This window comes from Gallinula chloropus, assembly GCF_964237585.1.
Source record: "Gallinula chloropus genome assembly, chromosome: 18".
NCBI classification, from domain to species: domain Eukaryota; kingdom Metazoa; phylum Chordata; class Aves; order Gruiformes; family Rallidae; genus Gallinula; species Gallinula chloropus.
In genome coordinates, this window is record NC_140103.1 from 5038282 (window position 1) to 5062900 (window position 24619).

The window sequence follows — 24619 nt, forward strand, 5'->3', positions numbered from 1 at the left end:
AAAAGGCACAAGTTATTTCTTCCTACCAAACCCTGTATGTTCACAACAGCATTAAGCTCTTCACTAACCATAGCAGAGCTATGTACCTTCTGCATGAGGGAAGTCAGCCCTTGGTTTGAAAAACACCAAAAGGTGTTGCACAGCTGCCCTTTCCAGAACCACCCATGGGTTAAGCTGTGCAATTGCCTCAAACTAGATGGCTTTCACTGGTTGTACTTTTGTACTGTGAACCTTCACAAGCTGCTAAAGAGTTTTATTTGTGGTAAGTAAAATCTTACACACACAGACGTTTTCTTCCATCCCACCAATTTCTGAACCTAAAATTATTACTGTAATCGAGTAAATCTTTAGATTCTAGTAAAAATGTTAGACATTAGTCAAGGACCATGTAACAGTGCTCTATTTTAAATTATAATACTGTAATTACTTATATACACTATCACTTTCTTGAAAACTTACATTTAAGAGTGTTACTGGACAGCAGGAGTTAACTTGTCTGCCAGTAAACTTTGTCATTTGCAACATACTACTCAGTAGTTGCAGAACCGCCCAAGGTCACTTTTATTAGGGCCACAAGACATCAGCTTACTTAATCTGGCACTGATTGCAAATTCAAAGGCGATAATATGACACAACACTCACAACAAACTTTCTTTCAGTGTTCCAGTAGTGGGGCTTCCAGAAAACAACACCACCCCCCCCTCAGATTTCAGAGATCACAGCTCCAGAGCTGAACAATCCAAATAAAATTTCAGTTCACCTACAAGCAGCCAGCAGAGTCTGTTAATTGAAGTGTTTCAGATTTAAATGCTATTTCAAGTCCCATGCTGGCAAGACCTTAATACTGCAGACCTTAAAACTGGCTGGCAGCATAAGCAAGACTTTCAATTAAAGATAATAGAATAGAAACGTAGGGTGGAGGGTGGGAAGAGTTGCTGTTTACTCAAAACCAGGATGGCTTTGCTCTCCAAAACAATCAGAGCTGGGATTTGTTGTGGTTTGGGGTTCTGGGTTGGTTTATTTTGTTTGTTTCCCCCTCCCTTGTGCAGACTTCCAAGTTCAACTTCTTAAAGAGTCTGCTGTTTAGAAGGCAAGCAATGCTGCAAGGGTGAGACACTCTGCTTTCAAAAAGTTTGAAGCCACTCGTCCATGCAACCTAAGGAATCAACCTTCCACTTTGTTACTCATTTTCAGGAGTCCACTGCTTTTTTTACTTTCTAGGAATCATGGTAACATTTAATTTATACTGAGATACCCGGAACGTGAGCAGAACTAGGTATGGGGAAATGGTTCAGTACCATCTAGTCCTTTCTGAGAACACTATCTTTGAGACCATATAGGGCTTGCTAACAATAGATGCCTCACTTTCTCAGGATACAGACTCAGCTATGGTTAAGCAATAGATTCACGAGCTTCCTAAGCAACATGAATTAGTTGTTTAAAGTCTTGTTAACAAAAGAGATTCATGACCACACCCCCCATTCAGCTGCAAGCAAAACCTGTTTTGAGAATTAAGGCAGCATAAACGCCAGTCTCTGCTTTTTTCACCCCATAAAGACCTTGTCAACTCTCTTTTCTTTTGATTCCTGCCCCCACCACAGTGAAAAAGAATGCTTTTATTTCTTACTTTCTTCCAGTTATGCTATTATACTTAGACCAGTTCTTCATCGCACCGGTAAAACCCTCAACAGCAGGTTTCCCTAATTCCCATATTGCCAGAGGAAAAAAAAAAAACAAAACTCCAGCATGGTGAAGTGGAGAAACATGCCTTTGCAGACACTCCAGATGGGTTCTGGAAGTCAGGTTCAACTTTACGCTACTGGCCCGATGGCACGCACAAACACTGCGATCAGATAAAAGCAAGGCTGATAAGGCAAGCTGAGCTGCCAGTAACCATCCACTCAGGTAACTAATAATTTCCCAAGCTCCCTGAACTAATTAAAACAGATGGCTCAAGTGACCTTGTGCCAATAAATCCAGCATAGTTTAAATAAACTTGTCAATCAGTCAGTCGTGCGCTGAAGCACTTCACGTAAAGCGGAGCAATCTCCACTCCAAAAGGCAGCATTCTAAACATGAACAGAAGTTTTCCAAACCACTTCTGAAAATGGGACAGTATTGCACACAGGTACTTCACCAGGTGGGAAGTTTATCTCCTGAAGTTATATAAACACTAGGATAATGCTGTCACCCCTCTATACAGAAGTACATTTTTAAAAACCGAAACAAATCACAGCTTTCTCCATGCAGAATCTCTTGTCATTTGTGAGGAACAATTTGAAGTCCTAAGACCAAGAGTGAGATCTTCTAATCATACTGGGGCCATGATGCCCAACACAAATGAACAAACCAAGAAATTCTAGCTATATCTAGACTATTCTAGTCTTAAATCATGACACACTTTGTTTTAAGCAAAGACAAATAACCAGTTTACAAGCAACAGGCTTTTAATTCCAATCAGACAACACTGTGTTCTGGGAGACAAAGTATGGTTCCCAGGGCCCATGGTGTCAGTGTGATTTATCACCAGTCCCAACAGTAATTTGTGATTTTCAAATTGTAGGTAAGGAACTCAGGATGGGCCAGGTTAAGGAATTTCCATTACCTTGTGGAACAGTGAGATCATCCATTGAATGCCACAGCATTTTGTATCTAGGATTGATACATGCATGGTGAACAGGATCTCCCTTACATCTTCACACTATCACATCACAACCAGGTCTTTCTTCTAAAATACACAGCATGCAGGACAGGTTGCTTTAATGCTTCCATGCCTATCTATTGCAATCATTCCCCTATTAGAAAAATTTCCACCTCCCTGCAGCCATACTTGGAACTGACAGGATTAAAACAGAGTCAGCAACTTTCCATATGGTTTGAGTCACTGATTCTTCATTAACTTTTAAAATCAGTTTTATTTAAAAGATCCAAGGCACTAGCCAGTAAAAAGGGGGGGTAAAAATCTGTTTCAATACCATTTAAAATGCAACTTTTTAATCTCACTGGGTGATATAACATGAACAGCAAGCTTCTTATTCTCATATTCAAGAACTTTCATAAAGACAAGTTACAGCTAAAGTAGTAATTTTAAGTACTGATACAACTTTGGAGCCAACTTACAGGAGAAAAAGTAGAAGCCAACAAGCCAAGAAATAATTTGTTTTTAACCAGCCAGCAGCCAATTTTACCACAACACAATCCAGCTAAGCTACAGACTCGAGACAAAGGAAAAGATGGTAAAAAATATTCATTGGGAAAGTCTAAACAGACAAAGAGGTATCGGAGTATTTCAAAAGATTACTACTTCTGTAAGCATTTCTGTCAAGAGATGTTCTTCTGTTCGGTGTATTTTTATCTCGAGCCAAATGAAAAAGCAGCTGGTAGTGCCAGTTATGCTTCCCTGAGGGGTGGAGAGGAGGGGGGACACCCTCAACATACACACACACTCCTCCCAGAATGTCCTTCGCACTTGCTGTAACAACATAGAAATTCAGACAGTAGAAGCACTTATTCTGGGGGGGCTGGTGTGTGGGGGGATCAATATCAGCTTTTCATCCCCACTCATTAATTGTAAGTTAATTTGGGGTATGCCAGTCAATGATTATTCCTCCCCCCCCCCAAGAGAAAAGGGGGATTTCAACACAAGACCTCTATTGACAGCAATGAAGTGCTGCCAGACCTCAAGAGTGACACTGCTCCATCTGATTTCTCCTGCAGATAAAGTCCCCAGTCCTCAGGTGCTGCTTTGCCAGAGGCCACGACAACAGAATTTTACAGCAATCATTGTTTTCAAAAAATTCAGACAGACAACAAAGCAGCCCTTCTCTCTCAAATCTCTGGCAAAGTTTGTCATGAAAAGGTTAGTTGCACTACCTCCCATCTGATCCACAGAAATCCAAGCCTATTTCATACTTCTTAACAAATTTTATATTTCCTTCACAGGTAAACCAAACGCTGCCATTACAGAAGTGACATACACAATGAATGAGAAGTGATGACAGGGATTAAAACCACTGGTGGTAACAGGTAAGTAAGCAGCTGATAGCTCCCTTTTCTGCACCCAGAAATAACAGCTCTGAACACCTTAAACCTCAGTTCAAACTGATCATTACAGCTGGCATTACAATTTATTTATTTATTCATTTTTAAAGAATTAAGGTGTCTGGCTCCTTCCAGTAGTTCATATTTTTTCTGGTTATATTAAAATCTAAGACCCCATTCCCTTAACTCAGTAATTATTTACAGTTATAACTCAATATTATATACACTCTTATGTACTTTGTTACAGGTGCTTAACTGATGGAGGAACAGCAAGACCACAAAACCCAATAAGCCCAATCAAAGAGACAAAATCAAATTCAGCAATTTTTAAGATTCTTTTCAAACTACACTAATACACTATGCTAATTGCTACACATCAAATTTCTGCCAGGGAAACACTGTTTAAAAGCATGGCACGGTGAAAAAGGCCCAAACACGGTAGGGCTGACACTTAACCCCTTGGCAGAAGTCATGCTAACAAGCCAGTTACTACCTGAAAGGGAATGATCTCAATTCCTTGACAGCTAGGAATAATGTTAATAACAATGCTAATAGCTGCTAAGACAGCTGCTTAGCTTAATAGCAAACACTAAGTAAGAACAAGCATTGTTTTACTATGCCAATTTAATTAACAGTACACAAGGAAAGTAAGTTCAACTAAGGCATCTTTATGAAACTATGAACAGGTAAATAAGAGAGGTCTAGACTTCACAGTGACAGAAGCCATTAGATCTTGAGTCTCTCCACCAAAAGAAACCTTTAAACACATTAAGAGAGCTAGGCTGCCATTCAGTAAATCACAACACCTCTGGGAACTACCCTGTGTCCTCAGTTGATTTGTTTTAACTACTCCAAGCATTAAAGTAGGCATTACACCAAATGAAGTGTAACTTCTGAATTAAGAACAATACCCAGGAAAGCGACAGGAGTTCACTGCAGCAAGAAATTCCCTCTGTGCCTCAATGTGCTACCCAAAGAAATGCTTATGCTAACAAAGGAAGTATTAGTCCTTGTCCTCACTATGTTTATCAAACTACATGAAAATATAAGCTGTAATATTCTTTCAAAGAACACACACTTGTCTATAACATGCCATAAGATCTGGTACCCTTCCCCTGCTGCCATCAGTAAAAAGTATTTTGCTTATTTGATTTGCTTATTATACAAAGCATCCTTTCCAAATATACGTATGTTTGTGCATGCACATTGTGTGCATGTGTGTTGTAGCCTATTCAGTTCCTACAGGGATGGACTTTGGTAATCCCATCACCAGCTCATATAAGGTGTTTGGCAGTTGCAAGAATATCAAGGATCTGTACAAGTCAATATGCCAGCAGTCCAGCTTGAAATAGGGCCAGCATTCATTTTAAACTACAAATACCTAAAAACCTCCAATTGGACAGTATGTCTCACATGGAAATCCTTTAATAATGCTACATTCTATCAGCCACCATAAAAGTAAATTCCCAAGTAACAATGTTAAGGAGCCAGGATTAAACACAGCCAAAGATAAAATCGTTCTAATTAAAGCTTATCTCATGACACGTTACATATTCTGGCTATATTTTAATCTGAGTAAGCCCGTGCAAGTCCTCATATAGGCAATTTAGTACTTGGTTAACTAGACTGTTAAAAAAACAGAACAAAAGAACAAACTAAAATATGAAGGAAAGGATTTTAGGCACATGATTTTATTTTAAACTTAAGTGTGGAGTAGCTGTTTCTGATCGCTGCTTATTGAAAAGTCAACTGCAGGCCAAAGTATGTATTCCCAATACTTGATTATTAAAACTCAAGAGTTTCCAAAGATCCAGTTTCTAATTGTACATACATGTAAAATGAATATTAAGTTTTTCCACTTATTGGGATCACTTCAGTAGGGCTTAGATTAAGACAGATTTCCAACCACCTGTCACAGAAGTAATGTCAGGAAACTACAGGATCTGACCAGACAAGAATGAAAACCTTCTGCATTAGCATTCACTGGATGTTGTGTGGAAAGAGCACTTACTGGAAACAGTTCTGCACACAACCTGATCCCAGTTCCTGTGTCATTCCTATGGGTTTTGAATCACAAAATTCTTTGAGGGATGTTCTTTCTTTCACTCATTGTAACAGACTCTCTAAAAAATATATCCCTAACATCAAGGACAGAAGCACTGACTAAACTGATAAAACAATGATAGAGGCTGCATCCACAGCAAACAAAGGGTGAAAACTTCAGAACTGCAGTCTTCCAAGTTCTTTGTGATAACAGGAAGCAAAATGTTTTCTCGCAGAACTAAACAACATCCTGACTTCATGTTACCTACCACGAGCAAGGAAACAAGACGAGCCTTTCTCTCCGAGGGGACAGACTTTGAACGACTGCTTTAAAGCCTAACCCCGGACAAGGGAAGCCCCTCAGCAAGTGAATGAGGCAGAAGTCTGTAAATCACTACTCGGCATTTGAAACGGGAGGCACTGAACCCTCTTCGAGTAACCGCCCGAAGTCGCAGGGACGCGGTGGCTGGGAGGGGAACCGGGGGGAGGGGAGGGCAGCGGCCCCAGCCTCACCCCCCCCCCCCCTCCCCAAGCAGCCCCACCGCCGCGGGGGAGGGTAGCGACCAAGAGCAAGTTTGGCTAGGGGTGAGGAAAGGGGGCGTCGGGGGCAAAGAAAAGGGGTGGAAGGGGGAACATCGCCCCCCCTCAGGCTGTACTCTCGCCTTCCCCATCCCCCCCGGCCCCTTCCCTTTCTCCTACCGCCTCCCCCTTGAGCCCTTTCTCCCTGCCTCCCCCCTCTCTCTGTTCCCTGCATCCTTCTCTCCGTCCCCCCCGTCTGCCTCCGCTCTCGCCCCGCTGGGGGAGGAAGGAGGAGGCCCAGCGCACTCACCTCTCCTTCTCCTCCCCTCAGCTGTTTACCACTCAGGGCTCCTCTAGCCCACAGGGCGCCGCCATCTTGGCCCTGCCTCCCCCTCCCCGTCCATTCACAGGGCGCCTCTCCCCTCGAATCCCTCCGCCGCACAAATTAGTCCCACACCACTACCTCCCTCCCACCTCGCTCGACGCCGCGCCGGTCCCTTACCCCGCCGCTTGGGCTCTTCTCTGTCAGGGGCCGTTCTCCCCGTGGGGGCGAACCGGGAAGGGAAGGGCCGCCTCACGCTCCCCCCCCGGTCTCCCGCGGCGGAGGTATCTCAGCGAGGGAGCGATGTGGCACGAAGGGGTCGCGTGATTCTGGGGGCGGTGCCGCGAGGAGCCTCGGGCGGCGGGCGCGTCACGCGGGGCGGGGCCGGGCCGGGCCGGGCCGGGCCGGGCCGGGCGGCGGCCGGTAAACAAGGCCCGGCCTGAGGGGACGGTGGCGGCCGGGCGCGGCGGTCGGGGCAGAGGTTGGGCTCAGGCCGGCGCCTCCGCAGCGAAAGGCACCTGCGGCTTTTCTTCTTCTGCCGGGCTGGTCGTGGCGCTTGGGGGGCCGGCCCGGGCCGTGAGAGCGGCACCCTGCGGGGCCGGCTGAGGCCGCCGTGCGGCGGCTGCCGGGGCAGCGCGGCCAGCCTGGTTCAGCCTCCCGGCAGCAAGCGGCGGTTTAAGTGCGTGAGCGCATCGAGACGGAGCGAGAGGGTCTGTAAAGGCCCTCAGAGTATGGGGTTGGGTTACGTTACCGTGCCCCAGAGCTGCCGGGGGGCCGCGCACCCCAGGTCTGACCCGCTCTGGGCTTGATGAATGTGCAAAGTGCCTTCGTGCTTTGGTTGGACCCCTGAACGCTTCGTCCAAACCACAGACAAGGAGGATTTTCCTTATTTTTCTCTGAAATGCAGCAGCAGTACAACATAAAATGCCTCATCCTTCCTTCCAGAGAAGCTTTTTTTCTCTAAACTCTGGGTTTTCCACAGGGAAAAAACAAAAAAAAAAGAAGAAATTGCCTCAGGGCAGGTACTGCAACCTTGGCTGCACCCCCAGGTTTTGAACTGAAGGGTTCAGTCCCCAGGCTTGTGTGGTCTCCATCTCCAAGGAGGGTGGGGAGCTCAGTGGGGATGCACCGAGGGTGCCTGGCCAGCCGCTGATCGCAGAATCAGAGGGGTTGGACCCTAAGAGATCATTGGGTCCAACCCCTGATGTAACTCCTCAATCCATATCCACTGCCCCCGGGTGCCAGTAGGAACCACGGACATTAAATATGAAAGGCCAGAACTAGGTTTAAGAAAATAAAAGCAGATTAGGAGCACACCTGAGAAGTACCAGTTGATTTCTAACTTCTGTGGCATTAGTTGTGTTTCACAGCTCTTATCCCTGCAGGGCTGAGGTAGCTCCTTCACGCTGCACCTGCAATAGGTCATCCTGCTTCTGGATGAGATGGAGTCGCTGGGAGCCAGCGTGGTTTTAATCTTGTCCTGCCTCGTGCGTGGCAATTAATATTTATTACAGTCTGGACTGAGTGATGGTATTTTTTTCCCTGCTGTGTGGAAGACATGTTTATTTAATCTGCTGCAGAAAAGAGTGGAAATTAGGATGAGCTTCAGAAAAGAGCTGGAAGCAATTAGTCGTGTTATTTTACTGTGACTTAATTACCGTAGCGTTCAAATTGACAAAGAAAACATGGATGCTACAGGAGGGGTTTGCTGCTTGACTTGAAAGGGAAAACGACCGCATTAGAACGGACGTGATGTGTTATAATTAACCTGTTTATTATTACGGAGTTACACACTTAATAATCTATTTACTCAGGAGGCACTGGGGCATATGACACGTAGGAAGAACTCAGGGCAACACACAAAATTTAACTGTCCTCAGATGGAAGCAGAACTCGCTGTGCATCTACCATGGCCTGTGTGGGTCAGGGCCAGGACAAGCTTGGGGGAGTCCAAAGAAGAGTCTCTGCAGGTCTCTCTGCTCTGCAGGCCCTGAAATAAAAAGAACACGGAACATTTTACTAACAGGAAGAACATGGAATGACTGCATGGGGCCAGCTCAAGGGCCCTTCTAGCCCAAAATGTATCTCCAGCACTCTGGGTTTTTTTTAAATGCAGCTTGTATAAGTCACCTTTCGATGGCCATTTCAATGGGGAGAGAGGTGTTAAGTGTAAAAGAAACCATAAACAGGAATCTAGGGAAGGGTAAGAATAGGTGAACCTGTGGTGATAGCTGACTGCACTCCTCTCCTGCAGCTATTTTCTCCATAGGAACACCTGAAATAAAGGGAGAAGGGATGGGTGAGAGCTGAACCAGGCACGCTGGTGTCCCCATCTCTCATCAGGTGTTCTAGTGTGATGGCAATAATCGTAGAAGTGAGTATCTGTGCCCATTGCCTCAGGGATCAGTTTGTATGCAATTATATCTGGGCTTTTTGAGCTGATGGCTACTCAGGGAAGCAGAGCAGCTGATAGAGATGTTTTATTTGCAGCTTCTCTTATGCATAGGTTACTGACACTGGGATGAAGTCATCCTCTTCCTCCAAAGGAGTGTGCCCAACACTCTTTGGAGAACCTGAGAAATCTGCTAGCTGGTGAGGTTTTACTGAACATGCTCCTAGATTTTTTGCACAACTCCTTTTCCACAGTTTTTTTGTGTGGCTGACTTGCTTTTACTGTCTGTAGTTTGAGAGCCACATTTCTGCAGCCATTTGCACTCTAACGTCAACGGGAAGTCTGTGCTCAGGGGTGCTGGCAGAAGCCAACTCCAGTGTTTCATAAAATAACATCTCAGCCCTTTCAGCAGCTTGTCACTTTCCTGTTTTGTTTAATTCCTGTAACTGTCTTCATATGAACCCCTGAAGCTGCCATGAAGATTTTGGTTTTCTGTTACAATGCTGTTTTTGTAGCAGGGAATGTAATCCTTCAAATGCCTGTGTTTAAGAGGATGCAAATCAGCTTGCTAGCACAATGCCTTGGGAACGTTTCTTTCATGCAAAACTCAGCTAGATAAATAAGGAGGGGAGGAGGGAGAGGGGAAAGGGATTGTTTGCTTCTGTAAACAACGAGAATTAATTACGTTCAGTAAGTGACAGATAGGTTCAGATCAAAATCTGAATCTTTCTCAATGTGGGTGAAATCTACACTCCTATCTCTGAGTTGCATCAAACCCCGTTGCACAGCCTGTCCGGTGCCATGGGGCAATGCTGGGGCACGATGACAAGAGCTGTGACTTGTGGCTGTCCCTGCAGAGGGTACTAGGGCCAGCACGCCTGGTACCACCGCCTGGCACGGCGGGATGCAAAACACCTCTGCTCTCAATCTGGAGTGTCTCTGGACCTCATCTGCTCTGTCAGGGAAACACCACCCGACAGCCCACCCTGTTGCAGGGCACAAGGTTATTGCTTCCCGGTGCTTTCCCTCCCACCCAAGGAAGAAGGACCGAATTGAGTCCTGGTTTAACACAACCCTTCGCAGGAACGAGCAGAAGGTGTTGGAAAGCTCACAGTGAGCAGAAGAATCCCATGATGTAAAGGTGATGTCCCAGTGTTTGCCTCCCAGCAGCTGTGTGTATGCTTACATACATTGTAAATTATCAGCTTCTCAGGAGGCATCTTTGCTGTCCCAATTCCAGCCATGCACTGAGGATGCTCTAAGTGCAGGAGGGGGTAACTGAGGGCACGTGCCGCTCATGCCGCTGTGCACCTGTGACAATGAGAGAACAGTGAAACCAAGGCATGACTTCTCTCCCTCACCCCAAGCCTTGGGGAGATGCACTCTCCTCATTTGTCCCCAAACAAGCATTGTGGCCAGAGGCTCTCAAAACTGTAGCTCTCCAGCTCCTGTGCCCACCTCTGCTAGAGAACAACCAAGTGATCTGAGTCCCTCTGCTCCGTGCTGCTGCCACCTTCACCCTGCCCTTCCAAGGGGGGCTTGGCAGTCACTTCTTCCACATTTGCAAACCCATTTTCAAACCTTTTTGAGAACAAGTGATAGAAGTGTAAATTCTTCTTAGTGCTCTTGAAGAGCTTTTTGCAAAGACGCTTGTTAATGAGCTTGCTTAATGAGCTTTCTTAAATCTATATTTATATCCTATATACAGCTGTATATAAATGGAGCAATGCCTAAAATATATATGGATTGCACACACATATGCCTAGGAACATGAAGGCTGATTAACACACATCTTTTTCAGCTATTACCATGCAAGTATTTATTCCTTTTTCCTTGGAAATTGGAGAGATAAAAAAGATCCATTCTGGAATAAAATAATTTTCTGCATATGTGCTAGATGGTTTTGTTTATGAGACTGAAGTATGTGAGTGTGTGTATGTGAGACAGATGGTGTGTCTGTTTGTGAAAGATAGGATGCGTGGATGAATGTGTGCAAAAATACAGGTTTCTTAAAAGCTATTCTTTCTTTTTCCCTCCCCTCCTTTCTTTTTTTTTTCCCTCTTTAAAGAAAAGACAAAATAACAAATGCCTGCTTGGTACATTATTTCACCGTGTCATGCTCTTTGTCAATGTGACAGAGGAGTATTCCTGCAGCAGGGCGAAGCTGCCCCAGGAAAGTGCAGGGTGCTGCCCCCAGGGTTTTGAGCCGGGCATCGTGAATTCTCTTCAAGTTTTCAAAGTCCTGGAAAGTTTTGATAAGCAAATACTTTCTGGGCTCTGCTTCTCTATTGGCTGTTTCTTCACCGCCAGATTTTGACACGAATAATCTGATTGAAAAATCAGGGAGGGGAACAGGGGCAAAAAAAAAAAAAAACACAGAGAAAAAAGGAGAAGTGTCTATTTCAGCAGCCTGCGAGCAAGTGAAAAAGTGGAAGAGGAGTCCAGAGAGAAGACGACGACTCGCTTGTCTGGGGAGATTTCAAGGCGAATCCAGTAAAGCAAAGTCCCCCAAACAGGTGATTTATTTATTCTTTTAATTTCATCTCTTTTTTTTTTTCCCCTCTCATTTCTCTGAGATGCTTTTTTTAACCTTTTTCTTCTCCTTTGCTTGTGTTTGCAAATACGTAACATACTCCTCTGTGTAAGTCACTTGTCCTGAGGATTCCTTTGTGATAACGGTTGCCTTAAATCAGTCAAACCTCCTCAAATTCTATACAGTGTGCTTCACTCTCACAGGTGAAAATGGGAATAGAACAAAATCTAAGAGAGATGATGATGATGGTCTCAGATACCTGTGTCTCAGCAGGCTCCATGCAGCAGGAACAGCTGCCAGGCATAGACTTTTATACTTAAGCAGCAAGGAGAGGACATCCTCTGTTTCTCCTTTTAATTACTCTGTTACAGGGCCAGACCTTTACATTCAGACAGCAGCACATCTCCGCTGACAGCAATTAATCTATGCTACTTTTAGGAGAGGAGAATTCAGTCTCTCCTATTCAGGCTTTTTGCTTCAACTCTCTCTTTTATTGCTTCCCATCCTCTCTCAGTATATACTGATTAGTGTGCCGATTTTTAGCATATAGAATTAGCGATGTATAGACACTCCTCATACACCACTGAATAGATTCAATCTATTAAGCAGGAAAGCAGATGCTTTGTAGGTTCATGCAGTAAGTGAACATAGGTTAAGGGGATATAGAATTTGTTAGATTGCACTGTATAAAGCTGTTTTTCCGTGGAAGCCTAAAGGCAAAGTTTGCTAAAGCCAGTGGCATTCCCAACATCACAAGGGGCTAAAGGAGTTTTCTAAAGAACAAATGTTGCCCTTATATTCTAAACATTTTTTTCCTAGATATTACAGGTGTATGAGCATTTCCATTTCACTTCTTGGACAAAATTTCCACCATAATTTGCCATCCCTGCCTTAAAATGTCCATTTGCCCAGTCCTACCACAGGAATTAAAATGTTCTGCTCTTTTTTTCTACTAAAAAAGCCACATTCAAATTAGTTGCCCCAATCGCAAGGGCTGACTAGTGAAGATGGGATTAATTTTGTTGTAAAGATATTAAATTCTTTTTGAATATGACTATATTTAAAGATTCCAGAGTCCATAAAACCCCTTATTTTATTTGGGCTCAAAAGGTTCAGGTTCAATTCTGGTTTGTCCTTTTTTTTTTTCTTTAAAAGTGTAGTTTTCTGAAAGACAAACTGTTCTTTATTTTTGGTAGCTGCACTTTTGCCAGAAAAAACAGAGAACAGTAATATTAAGATTTAAATATAAATTAAGCAATGGGAAGCAAGTAAGGCTCTTCTATCCTAAAACTTTGTATACTCATCAACTTACATGAAGACATCTATCAGTCATAAATGAAATATTTCTGCTGGGTGTAGTGAGGGAAAGGGTTTTATCTCTACAATTCACCTTGCAAATTTGAAAACAGGATTACATGAATTTAGAGGGAAATGAAAGTCAGCTTTAGAAAAGAACTTACCCTGCAAACTGGGTTCCTGATTCAGGGTGGCCCAATCCCACATACACCTGTCCCGAATAGAGTGTTTCATCTTAAGAATCGTCTCTGAAGGAAGCAGATAAAACAGGTTCATAATCCAACTCATCAAGAATACTTATTTCTTCTAAATTGTATCAGAGGACCCAGTCCTGTGGGTTTGGGTACCGGGACCTGCCATGCAGCGAAGTGGGAGTTGGGGCTTGGCGAGGAAGAGTAGTTTTGAGTGAAACTAGGATCCTGAAGTCAGAAACCACCCCCAAAAAACCTCTTGGAATTTGTTTTTTGTACAATCTCTAGTGTGGTATTTATTTTTAACATGTGATACTCTGCAGAATCACTAGAGAACAGCAGTGAGGATGAAGGAACTCTGAGTTAGGATACAGGAGGTGTACCCTGGGTCTGCTTTCAGATCTGACCAGGGAAATTTTAACTGGCAAAGGAAGCCCTTCCAAGGTGCTTCACATTAAGTACCCAAAATAGCAAAGGAAGTTCTTTTCCCTTGGACCCTTTAGCTGTCTTTTCCTCAAGGCAGAATACTACAACATTAGTGTACAGGCACATGAATGGCAAACAAATAAGAGTGGCAGTTCTAGCCTGGTACTGCTCTTGTATTCTGTATTGAATCCAAAAAGCTCCACTACACTTGCATTTTGGACAGGCACTCCTGCCCAAGCAGCGAACCACCTTGGGCACTTGCCAGTCAAGGTAGAAACTGCTGCCACGGGGGCTGGCAAGAGCACACTCCATAAAGTCTCATTTTTAGCAAAATCTTGCAGCTAAATTCTGTCAGAAGCTTCAACAACTAAGATGTAGTGGCATCTGTTGTCCATAGCCCTCTGTTCCCTGCCAAACACGGTTGGCCATTAGTAGCAGCTGATCACTTGCTACCGATAATCCTGAGTTTCAAGGACAGATAGGGGCTTTTTTTTTCCCTCCCCTCTCACAATCTGTGCTTCTAGTTTTCCTCTAACCGGGTTGTGAATCACAAAGACAGCCTAATGCAGTTGTTAATTAACTCTGCTTTGGGCTCCCAGTTCCTGTTTTCTCTGTAAAATGGGGTGGGGGAAGGTAACTTCCTTTTGTAACGTTCAGCAGCGCACTGAAGATCGTTGCGCCCAGGAGAGGTCCTTATCAGCAGAAGAGATACTGGACCAAATTTGACTTCTACATACCCTGGGGCAAACACATCCAGAAAAATCCCGTTGATTCATGTGCATCTACTTTCAACTGCCATCAGAAGAGAAGGGCTGTTCTTGGTGCCTCCGTGTACTGAGTGTACAGATCCTACCATAGGACACTGCAAGATTGTTTCTGCCACCCATCTCTGGTCCTTGAATTTAGCAGGCTCTGCTGTCTGGCTAACTCCATCGGGTCCTCTCACCCATGGGTGTAGTGAGACTCTGCCAGCAGGTACTGCTGGGTGCAGGCTTGCACCCTGCCTCGGTTACCCAGTGCCAAAGCCTCTTCCTTCACTCTGCAGGAAATTAACTGGTTAATTCAAATTCAGGCAGGGAAATCTGGTGTCCGAAGGTGGCTGGTATGAATAGCCTCCATTGTGGACATAGTTCTGCCCCACCAGGTGGGAAAATCCCTTTGACATGAATGGAAATTCCACATACAAGGGGTTTGTGGCAGAACTTGGACTTGGGACACGTCTGTATCACAGAGTGCAGCTCTGTGCACAGATACCCTGATACCAAGAGTGGTGAGACCCTCCTGGTATTCCCTCTGAGCTCAGCACTGCTGCTAAGATGCAAGTGCACAGGCTAAGCCAAGCATGCTGCTACAAGGGTGATGATGTCCATCTCAAGACACTCTGTGTTCATACTGACCTGGGGGTATTTCTGTGCCCGGAGCCTTGTGCCAGGCAGAGACCTCTTACAATGCTTGGAAGGAGCGTTATTAGAGAGTTACAGGAGAGTAAGTACAGCACCATCCTCCAGCATCCCTTCCCTCAAGGCATACTTACGCTTCATTCTTGATACTGTTTGTCCTCTTTCTAAAATTAAACTAGCAAATCTGCTCTTGGCCTCTGTTTTCTCTGCTTCATCTCAAGTTACACACGAATTTCTTGGAAAAAGATGAAGAAAAACAGGTGAGTCATTTCAGAAGAAAAAAAAAATAATTACTAGAGACACCAACAGTTATCCCTAAAGAAACTGGGAATCCTGGACCATATTTTAAAAGCTAAGCAGTAACTGCATTTCCAAAGGCAGCTGGGCTGGTGAGCACCTAGTTCTCACCACCCACAGCAGGCTTGGCAATCCACCCATCCTGAGCAGGCTTTGCTGTGTGAATTCCCCGGCACACGTCCCTGCAGCCGTCAGCACCACTGTAAATGTGGCCCTTGGACCTCAAAACAAACCACCACTGGGCTATGGAATTATATTTGGCATGTGAGGGTAGTGAAGGCACTGGGGAGCAGAGCTTTACCATCCCTGGCTCTTTGGGGTTCCAGGAGCCCACACTGCCCTGTCCTGACTTACACAGACATTTCAGGTTATTTCTACTTAACAGGAGCAAAACTTGATTATTTTTTCCCTTTTCTTTTAGTAAATAAGCAGGCTGCAGTTCAACTGCTCTCAGGGAACAGCCAGAACTTAATAACAACCTTTCCCATCAGCAGGCAGCCAGGATGTGCTGCTGACTTTTCATACGAAATATTGCAAGATTTGCTTTTAGTGCCACTATCTTGAACAATTACAAGGCAAAATGCAAATGCACATGCAAATAAGGCGCCAGCTGATTTTTGCCATACACAGCACCGAGCCCCTTGTCATACTGCCTAGATGAGAACAGTTACTAGCTGTGGGGAGCGGGCGCAGGGCGGGCTGGGTTCTGGGTAGTAAAGATAACAGCTATATTGCAAGAAAATTCTCTATGATTAAATTTCAGCATTTTGTTTGTTCCTAACCCGTCATTTCAACGGTCTGTGATATTTGAGTCAGATCCAAAAAGGTAACCTCTCTCCACCCACCACTTCTGCTCTGCCTTGGTGGGACTGTTTGTCAGCCAGAATACAAAATACTCAAGCTACAGCTGACAAGAAGGAAACCCACCACACATCACAGCCATGGGGATTTTCCACTGTGTCTCTCCTATTCTTGATGCTGTTTCTATAATTATTATTTGTGTGGCAATTTCAGAGAGGTGCCCATGTCCTGGCTTGGGACTGCGCTCTTAGAGGTGTGGAGACACTAACACAGACCCTTTCTCAAGGGGTGGTCTGCAACCCACCGTCTCCACTGCATCCTCTCAGAGAAGATAAGGTCAGAGATGCACCATGTCCTGTAGCCAGGGCAGAGAGCTGCAGAAGACACATTCTGACTTCTAATGTATCTCTGCCACAGAGAGAGTTTGGTCTCCAACACAGCACTCCATCTCAGCATGCTTCTTCCTCCACTTACAATAGCAAGATAGCTGTAATCCTGTTCCTCAGCCTAGGGGTAGATTCTGAGTTGTCATTTTTGGAGTACACTGTAATCTGCAGTCCCATCTCCAGTCTGCAGCCCCATCTCCACATACTGTGAGATAGTAACTGTCACTAGAAGTTTTTTCACTTACCCCCTCCACAACTGCATGTTGTCCCCAGAGATGCCTCAACTCACACAACCAGCCCCTGCTCTTCAGCTGGGTTCAAGGACCTTTGAGATGAGCTCTCTGTCTCCCTAAAAGAGTTTTAATTCTTATCACTGCTGCATGCAGAGCTGATGTGCTGGGGGAACAAATGGGAAAGTCACCCCTCGAACTGCAGAGATTTACCTGCTGCTTTCCTGTGCTTCTGGCCAGGCAGTGAATGGAAAATGCCACGTTCCTTTTTGGTGAAGAGCAAGAAGGCTCATACCTATCATCACCACCGCTTCGTGGAAGATGACCGGCCTATCCTTACGTGGGATCCAATAACCTCTCCCATCACTGGTGAGTTAATCCAGCCACTGAGCTTGTAAGAATACACCAGGGCAAATCAATAATTGAGCAGGCAAGCTAGGGGAGCAGGAGGAGTGAGCTAAAGAGCAGCTGTGGGCTCCCACACAGGGATGTCAGTCTAAGGACAGACTGGTCCCCTACTGTGTACTTTCTTTCTCTAGTCCAAATCCACATTGCCCCACTGAACCCAAATTTAGATCCTCCCTTTGCTTCCTGCTGGGTTTCTGGGGAGACTTGAGATATAAAAATCCCTGTCTGTCATGTTTGGGAAAGATGTCCAACTTCAGGCAACTAACAGTTAGGTAAAGAGCTTGCACCCAGTTGTCAGCCTTCTACAAACTCACAAGTCTGCCTCCTTGGCCTCCAGCTTGCTGTCTTCACCACCCACATTCTCTGTGGACTTACATCTTCTCTACCTCAGCATGTTACCACCTCATCCTGATGATTTGCAAGGAAGGTTACAGCTAGAGTGAGAAAGTGATACCCTAACCCTGACCATGAAAGGAGTCCCACACACTCACAGGGGAAGGGCCAGCTGCTATACACTATGCTAACACCAGCCAGCACTGCCCTGCCTATGCCTGCTGTCCTCCCTCTGCTCCTGTTCATGCTCTCCCACGTGCAGTGGCCAGGCTGGGACAACTACCTTCTTCCTTCAGGCACCATTCAAATTTTCTTTATTCAAATCTAGGATGAACTTTCCTTTTGTTCTGGCCTAGGCTATCAAATTAGAGTCCAGCCCTATGATAAGTTTGATAAAAAAAGAAAGATAATAACACTTTAATTTCAATTCCTGCCATCATCTCTTGGCCATTTGTTGCATCCCTGGTGCACAAAAGGGTTTGAACAACAGATGAATGTTCTTCAGCAGCCTGTTCCCATCTCCAGTGGAAAGGAGGCACATGTATTTGAGCTCTGTCCATTTTGGATTGTTACCATAAAGCCTGCTTCTAACAAGGGCTGGTTGGTCTCTTTAAGAGCTGGGACAAGTGCAGAGAAATGGGAGTGTGGGGAGGAGATGAGGATCTGTGCTTCACCTTTGCAACTTCGGAAGCAGTTACCTCCCCTCTCTGCTTCCCTACTGGGCTGTCCATAAATTCAGGTTAACAATACAGAGCTCTCTTAGGAGAGGGGTGGGGAGGTTAATAAGTTAGTGATTGTTAGTTACCCTCACAAATGAAAATGGTTTTAAATAGGGAAATGACTCCTACAGACCTGTGGATTTCTAGGGTTAATTTCCTCTAACTGTATAGGGTATCAAGTGTCCTATCATTCCTTCCTGCCCCCCTCTACCTTGTCTACCTCATCCTGCTTGGAATTTCCCTTTGTTAGCAATGGACAGACCTTGATTGCTGTGCTGATTGCACCACTCTGCACTAATTCAGGGAACTGAGCACAGGCTCCTGTATCCAAAACTACCTCAATAGACTCTTAACAGCTGGAATAACCTAACTGTGACTACTGTGTCGTTACAGCCATAGAAGACAAGGCACCAGAGGACATCAAGAAGCAGGATTTCATGATTCTGAAACAAGAAAAGGACCCATCTGAACTGAAAGAAGAAAGCGTCGCTGCCCAGTACCTGAGCAGGATGCTGCCAGGCCCTTCAGCTCAAGGTCTGCTACCCAAGACCACAATTGCAAAAGAGGTCAGGGCTGGGCTGGCTTATAGAGCCCCTACAACTGGGTCCAGGTTTTCAGTAAATGGCACCTCTTATTTTAACATCAGTGGTCAAACCTGTCCCAGGCAGAGCTCATCAAAAGCATTCTGTATTTCCCTTTGTGCTTGTGGTCTAGATCAGCATCTCCCTGAAGGCTCACACTGTGATTCTTAGTGAGTGAGCCTCCAAATCTCAAGGACTAACACAACTCTATGGGTCAAGGCAGGTGGCCATGATACTTGTTTAAGCACTGCATGAAGTGGGGCTAATAGGGGAGCTAATATGCCATCAGCATCCCCTCTCTGATTTCAATCTGAGGAAGTTTCATAAAAGTCATAATAGGAACTGTGTGTGGAGATGAGGATTTGAATGAAAGGAGGAGGAGTTGCCAACTGCAACTCCCAAGGTCAGGCAGGACATTAAATGGGGGAATGGTACTGGGGGAACTTTTTTACCGGTGCCCAACTGCAGGCAGCTGCATGACACTCACTTCTCCCTCTCCAGAGATGGCCATGCCAGGTCTGCAGATCAAAGACTGCACTAACACGACAAGCACCCCTGCCTTCTACAAAACCGGCTTTTCTTGGGATGCTTTCCCTTTGCCATACAGCTACCGACAGATGTCTTCCACCATGCAGTCAGCCCTCCTGGAGCACCCAGTTAGCCTGTATGGAAGCCACCTCCTGCCAAGCCCTGAGCCACCACTAGACTACAGCATGCATTACTCTGCAGACATGGAGACCTACCACTGTGTGAAGTGCAACAAGGTGTGTGTCAGATAAACACCTCGGGGATGGGGAGGGTCTGGAGTGCTTTTCATTGTGTGCAGCAGCGTTTCACAGGGTTACACCAAAGTGCAAGGCATAAACCTCAAATTGGGTACCTCCTTCTGCTCCTGACTAGGGAAGAACAGCAGTAGGAATTCCTACTGCCTGATTAGGTAGTTCACACAGCTCACAAGAGAGGAGAGTCGAATACAGAGGAGTTGAAAACAGGGATAGAGACACAGCTCTCATGTGTCAAAAGAATCACTGGCATTTTGTTTTACAGGTATTCTCCACTCCCCATGGACTGGAGGTCCATGTCCGAAGGTCTCACAGTGGGACCCGTCCCTTTGCCTGTGAAGTATGTGGCAAAACCTTTGGACATGCTGTAAGCCTGGAGCAGCACACCAATATTCACTCTCAGGTGGGTAACATGTTTCCAAAGAACCAGGTCTCCAGAGCTCATAAGGACTTGGACCTCAGCTGTTGCTTACTCCATTATAGAGGAAGTGACATTTCAAGGTTACTAATGTGATGGGTTTCCTATAGCACCCAACAACAACATTAGGAGCTCTGAAGACCACAGATCATAGATCTTGGTCTCCTAAATCTCAGGCTGCCCATGAGAATTCCTTAGATGGGAAGGGAGGTTTGTTGCTACTAGTTCTTCTGTGCCTCGCCTCCTCCTAAAGGGCCCAGGAGCTTGGATCACAAGATGTAATCCATTTCCATAATTAACCCTCTCCCTGCATTCTCTTTGTACTGCACCTAGCACATCAGTCCACAAGCTGAGGAGATTTGCTTATCAAATCTGCTATTCTCACAGGTTTAACACTCTTCAAGCTCTGTCACATGTCTTGCAGCCAACGGGCATCCCATGATTTTCTTTCCCTAGCAGGAAAGAAGTTTCGAGTGCAAGATGTGTGGGAAGACATTCAAACGTTCCTCCACCCTCTCCACTCACCTGCTGATCCACTCAGACACACGGCCCTATCCCTGCCAATACTGCGGGAAGCGCTTCCACCAGAAGTCGGATATGAAGAAACACACTTACATCCACACTGGTGAGAAACAAAATATTCCCCATAAACAAATGCCAATTAGAGCCCATGTTGATAGACAGTCCCCAGGCACAGAGATGTTGGGCTGGACACGTGTCCAGAGGCACTGGAAATTCATTTGCTCCTGTGCAGTAAGACAACAGGAGGCCTGAGTGTCACTGAGGTGCATGCCATGGTATCCTAGAATGGTTTGGATTGGAAAGGACATTAAAAACCCATCCAGTTTCACACCCCTGCCATGGGCAGAGACACCTTTCACAAGCCCAAGTTGCTGGAGTCTCTCTGGAGCTGCCTTTTCTCCAGGCTGAGCAACCTGTGTGACAGAGAGGTGGTTATGCACCAGCCTCCAGTTCACATCATGGTTTTACCCAGCCCTGGATACAAGCAGGAATGGGCCATACAGCTGGGGAGCAGTGCCTCTGGTTCTCACCTTCACTGGATCAGAGTATGGACACACCAGCAGGACAGCTAGGCTGGCAGCACCCTGATATCCAAGTGTTGCCAGTCAGGTCTGAGGCTGCTAAAGGGCACTTCTATCTCCCCTCCTCTCATTTGTCAAAGTGTTTCTTACCATTTTCTCTTCCTTGCAGGGGAGAAGCCCCACAAATGCCAGGTGTGTGGCAAAGCCTTCAGCCAGAGCTCCAACCTTATCACTCACAGCCGCAAGCACACTGGCTTCAAGCCCTTCAGCTGTGAGCTCTGTGCCAAGGGCTTCCAACGCAAGGTGGATCTACGGAGGCACAGAGAGACCCAACACAGTCTCAAGTGAGGGATGGCTCCAGGTCTTCGCTGGAGCTCCCGCTGCCAGGACACGCTCCAGGGAACAAGACTGTCCCTAGCATCTCCATCCAGCATGGGGATGCCCAACTCATAGATCTCACACAGCTTCCTATGTTCCCCTGGGCTCTGGCAAAGTCACATCCTTGACTTTGGTGTTCTGGCACCCCAAGCCCCTTGCACATCCCAGTAGGTGACAAAAGAAACCTGTAGGAGCTCTCACTTTGCAATTACAACAGGTACCAGCCCACATCTGACATCACCTGCTCAAGTGCAGGTCTAGAGGAGTTCCTCCAGGGTCGCTATTGCTCTGGATTTACACCACATGTGGAATTTGGTTCATCAGACTGACCAGCAGTGAGGTGGGAACCCCAGGAATAGCGGCAGCAACAATCTGTGCTGAGCTAGTGCTGTAACCATGTTCTGCTCCGATGGTTTGGAAGATAAGACTGGGGCATGCAAATAGATTGCTTTCAGTGAGCTCTGTTCAACCAGGACAGAGCTTCTGCAGAGACTTGCCCAGGTCATAAATTCTGACAACAAGCACCTAAAGTAATTTTCTTTCAGCAGAGCAGTTAGTGTGATCAAAATTCAAGTTAACTGTTATATTTTTAGCTTGGAGTGGGAGGAAAATACTGAAAATCCAGCTCCCAACCCTAGCTGATAACAGGGGTTTCTCAATGCACTCCTCATCTGCACCACACCACAAAGTTCCCTGAGTTAGCAGCAACCAAGCAAGCTCCAGAAAAAGCCTTGCCACAGCACTAGGTGTAAGCTAATGAGCCCCATATCTCCATACCACGTGAGAGGGGCTGGGTGCTCCTGGCATCCAGGCTGGTATGTCCCACAATATTTCACTGCATGCTGGACATACCGGCTCGGAGTTGTCCCAGGCAATCCTGTGTCGCTGCGTGGTCAGGAACAGCCTTTGGATATTGATGTCAAGGGCTCTGCTATCCAGCCCCTCTCTTAAAGGAGGAAGTGACCTACCCTGTACACATTGGCATAGTATGCAAGTACCTTACAAATACTATACAAACAGAGCGGTGGTATTTCCTCCTCCTTCCAGGTCTACGGGTTGAAGCAAAGCACTGGAACAAGTAAAGAGCCAGTTCCCCTCCAAGCTCTGCTATATTCTCACTATGTAACCTCTGCCAAGTCACCTCACTGAGCTTTTATTTCTCCACCCCTCCTGGTGACGTGGTCATTCTCTCAGGGTTGTAGAGTCCCTTGTGCTCTCAGCAGGAAGGGCAGAGTAGCATTATAGCATTAAAAAGACAAGTGCTTTCAGTTAAACAGGGCATCGCAGCAGCATACAGCCCACTCCACAACTACATCCCTGACCACATACCCTTGGACAGCAGCACTGGGAAGCAGGAATCGATCCAAATGCTTATGATGGGAAAAAAGCTGTCATTGTGGGCAAAGAAGTGATCCAAGTGGAAAATTGATTTATTGGCCAGAGAGAAGAGGCCTGTCCTGCCCTCAGTTACGCTGCTGCAAAGCCAAAGGTATTCTCCTAAGACCTGAAACGTCCTTGTCCCTGGTTTACGCTGTGCCTAAGCTGATAGTCAGTAATATGCATTCTGGAAGCTCAAAACAAAGTCTGTACTCCTGGCTTTACTTGTACACTGTAAATATGTATTTATACATATTCTAATGTATATTTTTATTGCACTATACCAGACAGTGACAACATGTACAGACCTGCTGGGATTTATCTGATAAATCTGTTCCCTCTCAGTAACTGGGCTAATGTGCTGTGTGTTATGTTAAAGACATTCACTGCAGGAGAGGTTCCTGCTCGGCTCCAGAGACACAGGCAGTGGGAGGAAGGGGAGAAGGAGAAGGGAGAGGGTACAGCATTGCCCCGTATGCTTCGAGTAGAAATAAAGATGGAAATCCATGTGCAGAACAGGGCTCCTGAGCTTAGACATGAGAGACAACAGCAAGATCAGAGAGCTGAGGCCTACTGACTGCGCTACAGCCCTGACACTACTCAACGCCTGGGCTCGGGGGATATTCATTGTCAGAGGCAGAGCTGGGCAGCAAGTCAGCTCTCCAGAGCAAGAGGGTTGTGTGGCTACAACCACACCAGATGAGGCAGGGTTGTGTGCCTGACAAATGGTGTTACTGAAGCCCCTGTTCAAACTCCACTGTCCTTTCCTGGGTCATGCCAGAACCCGGGCAGGGCAGGGACTCCAGGAGGGGGTGAATAACCAGAGCAGAACTGGGCTTAGAGAACTGGTTCCCAGGCCCTGACCGTGACACCAGGTACACACACACGTGAGCACTCACACACGGACACATGCACAAGCCTTACTCAAGGTAAAGTCATTTCAGCTTGTTCAGGCTGCTGCCAATAATGCAAACTGTTTGTTTTTCCCCTTGTCCTCCACAAATCTGCAAACAGAAATAAAAAGCTCCTGAACTACTCAGGAGCTAATACCCTCCAGCCCCAAAACACACGGGCACACCAGCACAGACTTCCCTGCCCCAGGGACAGCATGTATGGCTGACCCATCTGAAGCTCCCCAGCTTTGGCCATTCTGGAGGGAAGCGCCAACACTGATCAGCAACGTGGGAAGACTGCCTGAAAAACCACTCCTAAAAACAAATCACACAGCTGGTTCTTCTGAGCCTGCTGAACAAGGGCTACTGTATCCATTAGATTTCCATTTCTATCTTTGATTTCCATGGTACAGAGACGGTATAACCTTCATCAACAGGCAGCTGGGGTCTTCTGCCCCACAGCTGTGCTGCTCCAGCCTGCTTCTCCCTGCTAACACAGCACAGATAACCCCAATCCTGTCTTTTATTTCCCCAGGGCTCTAGAGCAGGCAGCTGATTTCACCATTATTGTGGTTACTGAGCCCAGAGACTGCTAAAAAGCACTTAACATGGGAGAAGCCAGTGTCACTCTTACATTGCTGAGGAGCCCAGTGAGCACACCCCTAGGAGATGCTTTAAATAGGTGGGCAGCAAGTAGAGAAATGCACCAGGGTGGCCTCAGGCAGCGTGCTGCTGCAGAGCCACGCTCAGCAAAACACATCTGTGGCCAAAACAGCCCATAGGGGCCAGGCTGGCCCCCTCCCACAGGCG

General features: G+C 46.1%; 1 protein-coding gene across 1 annotated transcript; it reads left to right on the forward strand.

The window, feature by feature from the left end:
• Positions 1-17131: 17131 nt before the first annotated feature.
• On the forward strand, positions 17132-21509 carry GFI1B (growth factor independent 1B transcriptional repressor; the record flags this gene model as incomplete). The annotated part of the gene is made up of 6 exons (XM_084272380.1): positions 17132-17246; positions 18731-18871; positions 19420-19682; positions 19966-20103; positions 20578-20743; positions 21331-21509. 6 exons carry the CDS (start codon positions 17132-17134, stop codon positions 21507-21509), a joined length of 1002 nt encoding a protein of 333 aa, XP_084128506.1.
• Between the last annotated feature and the right edge of the window lie 3110 nt (positions 21510-24619).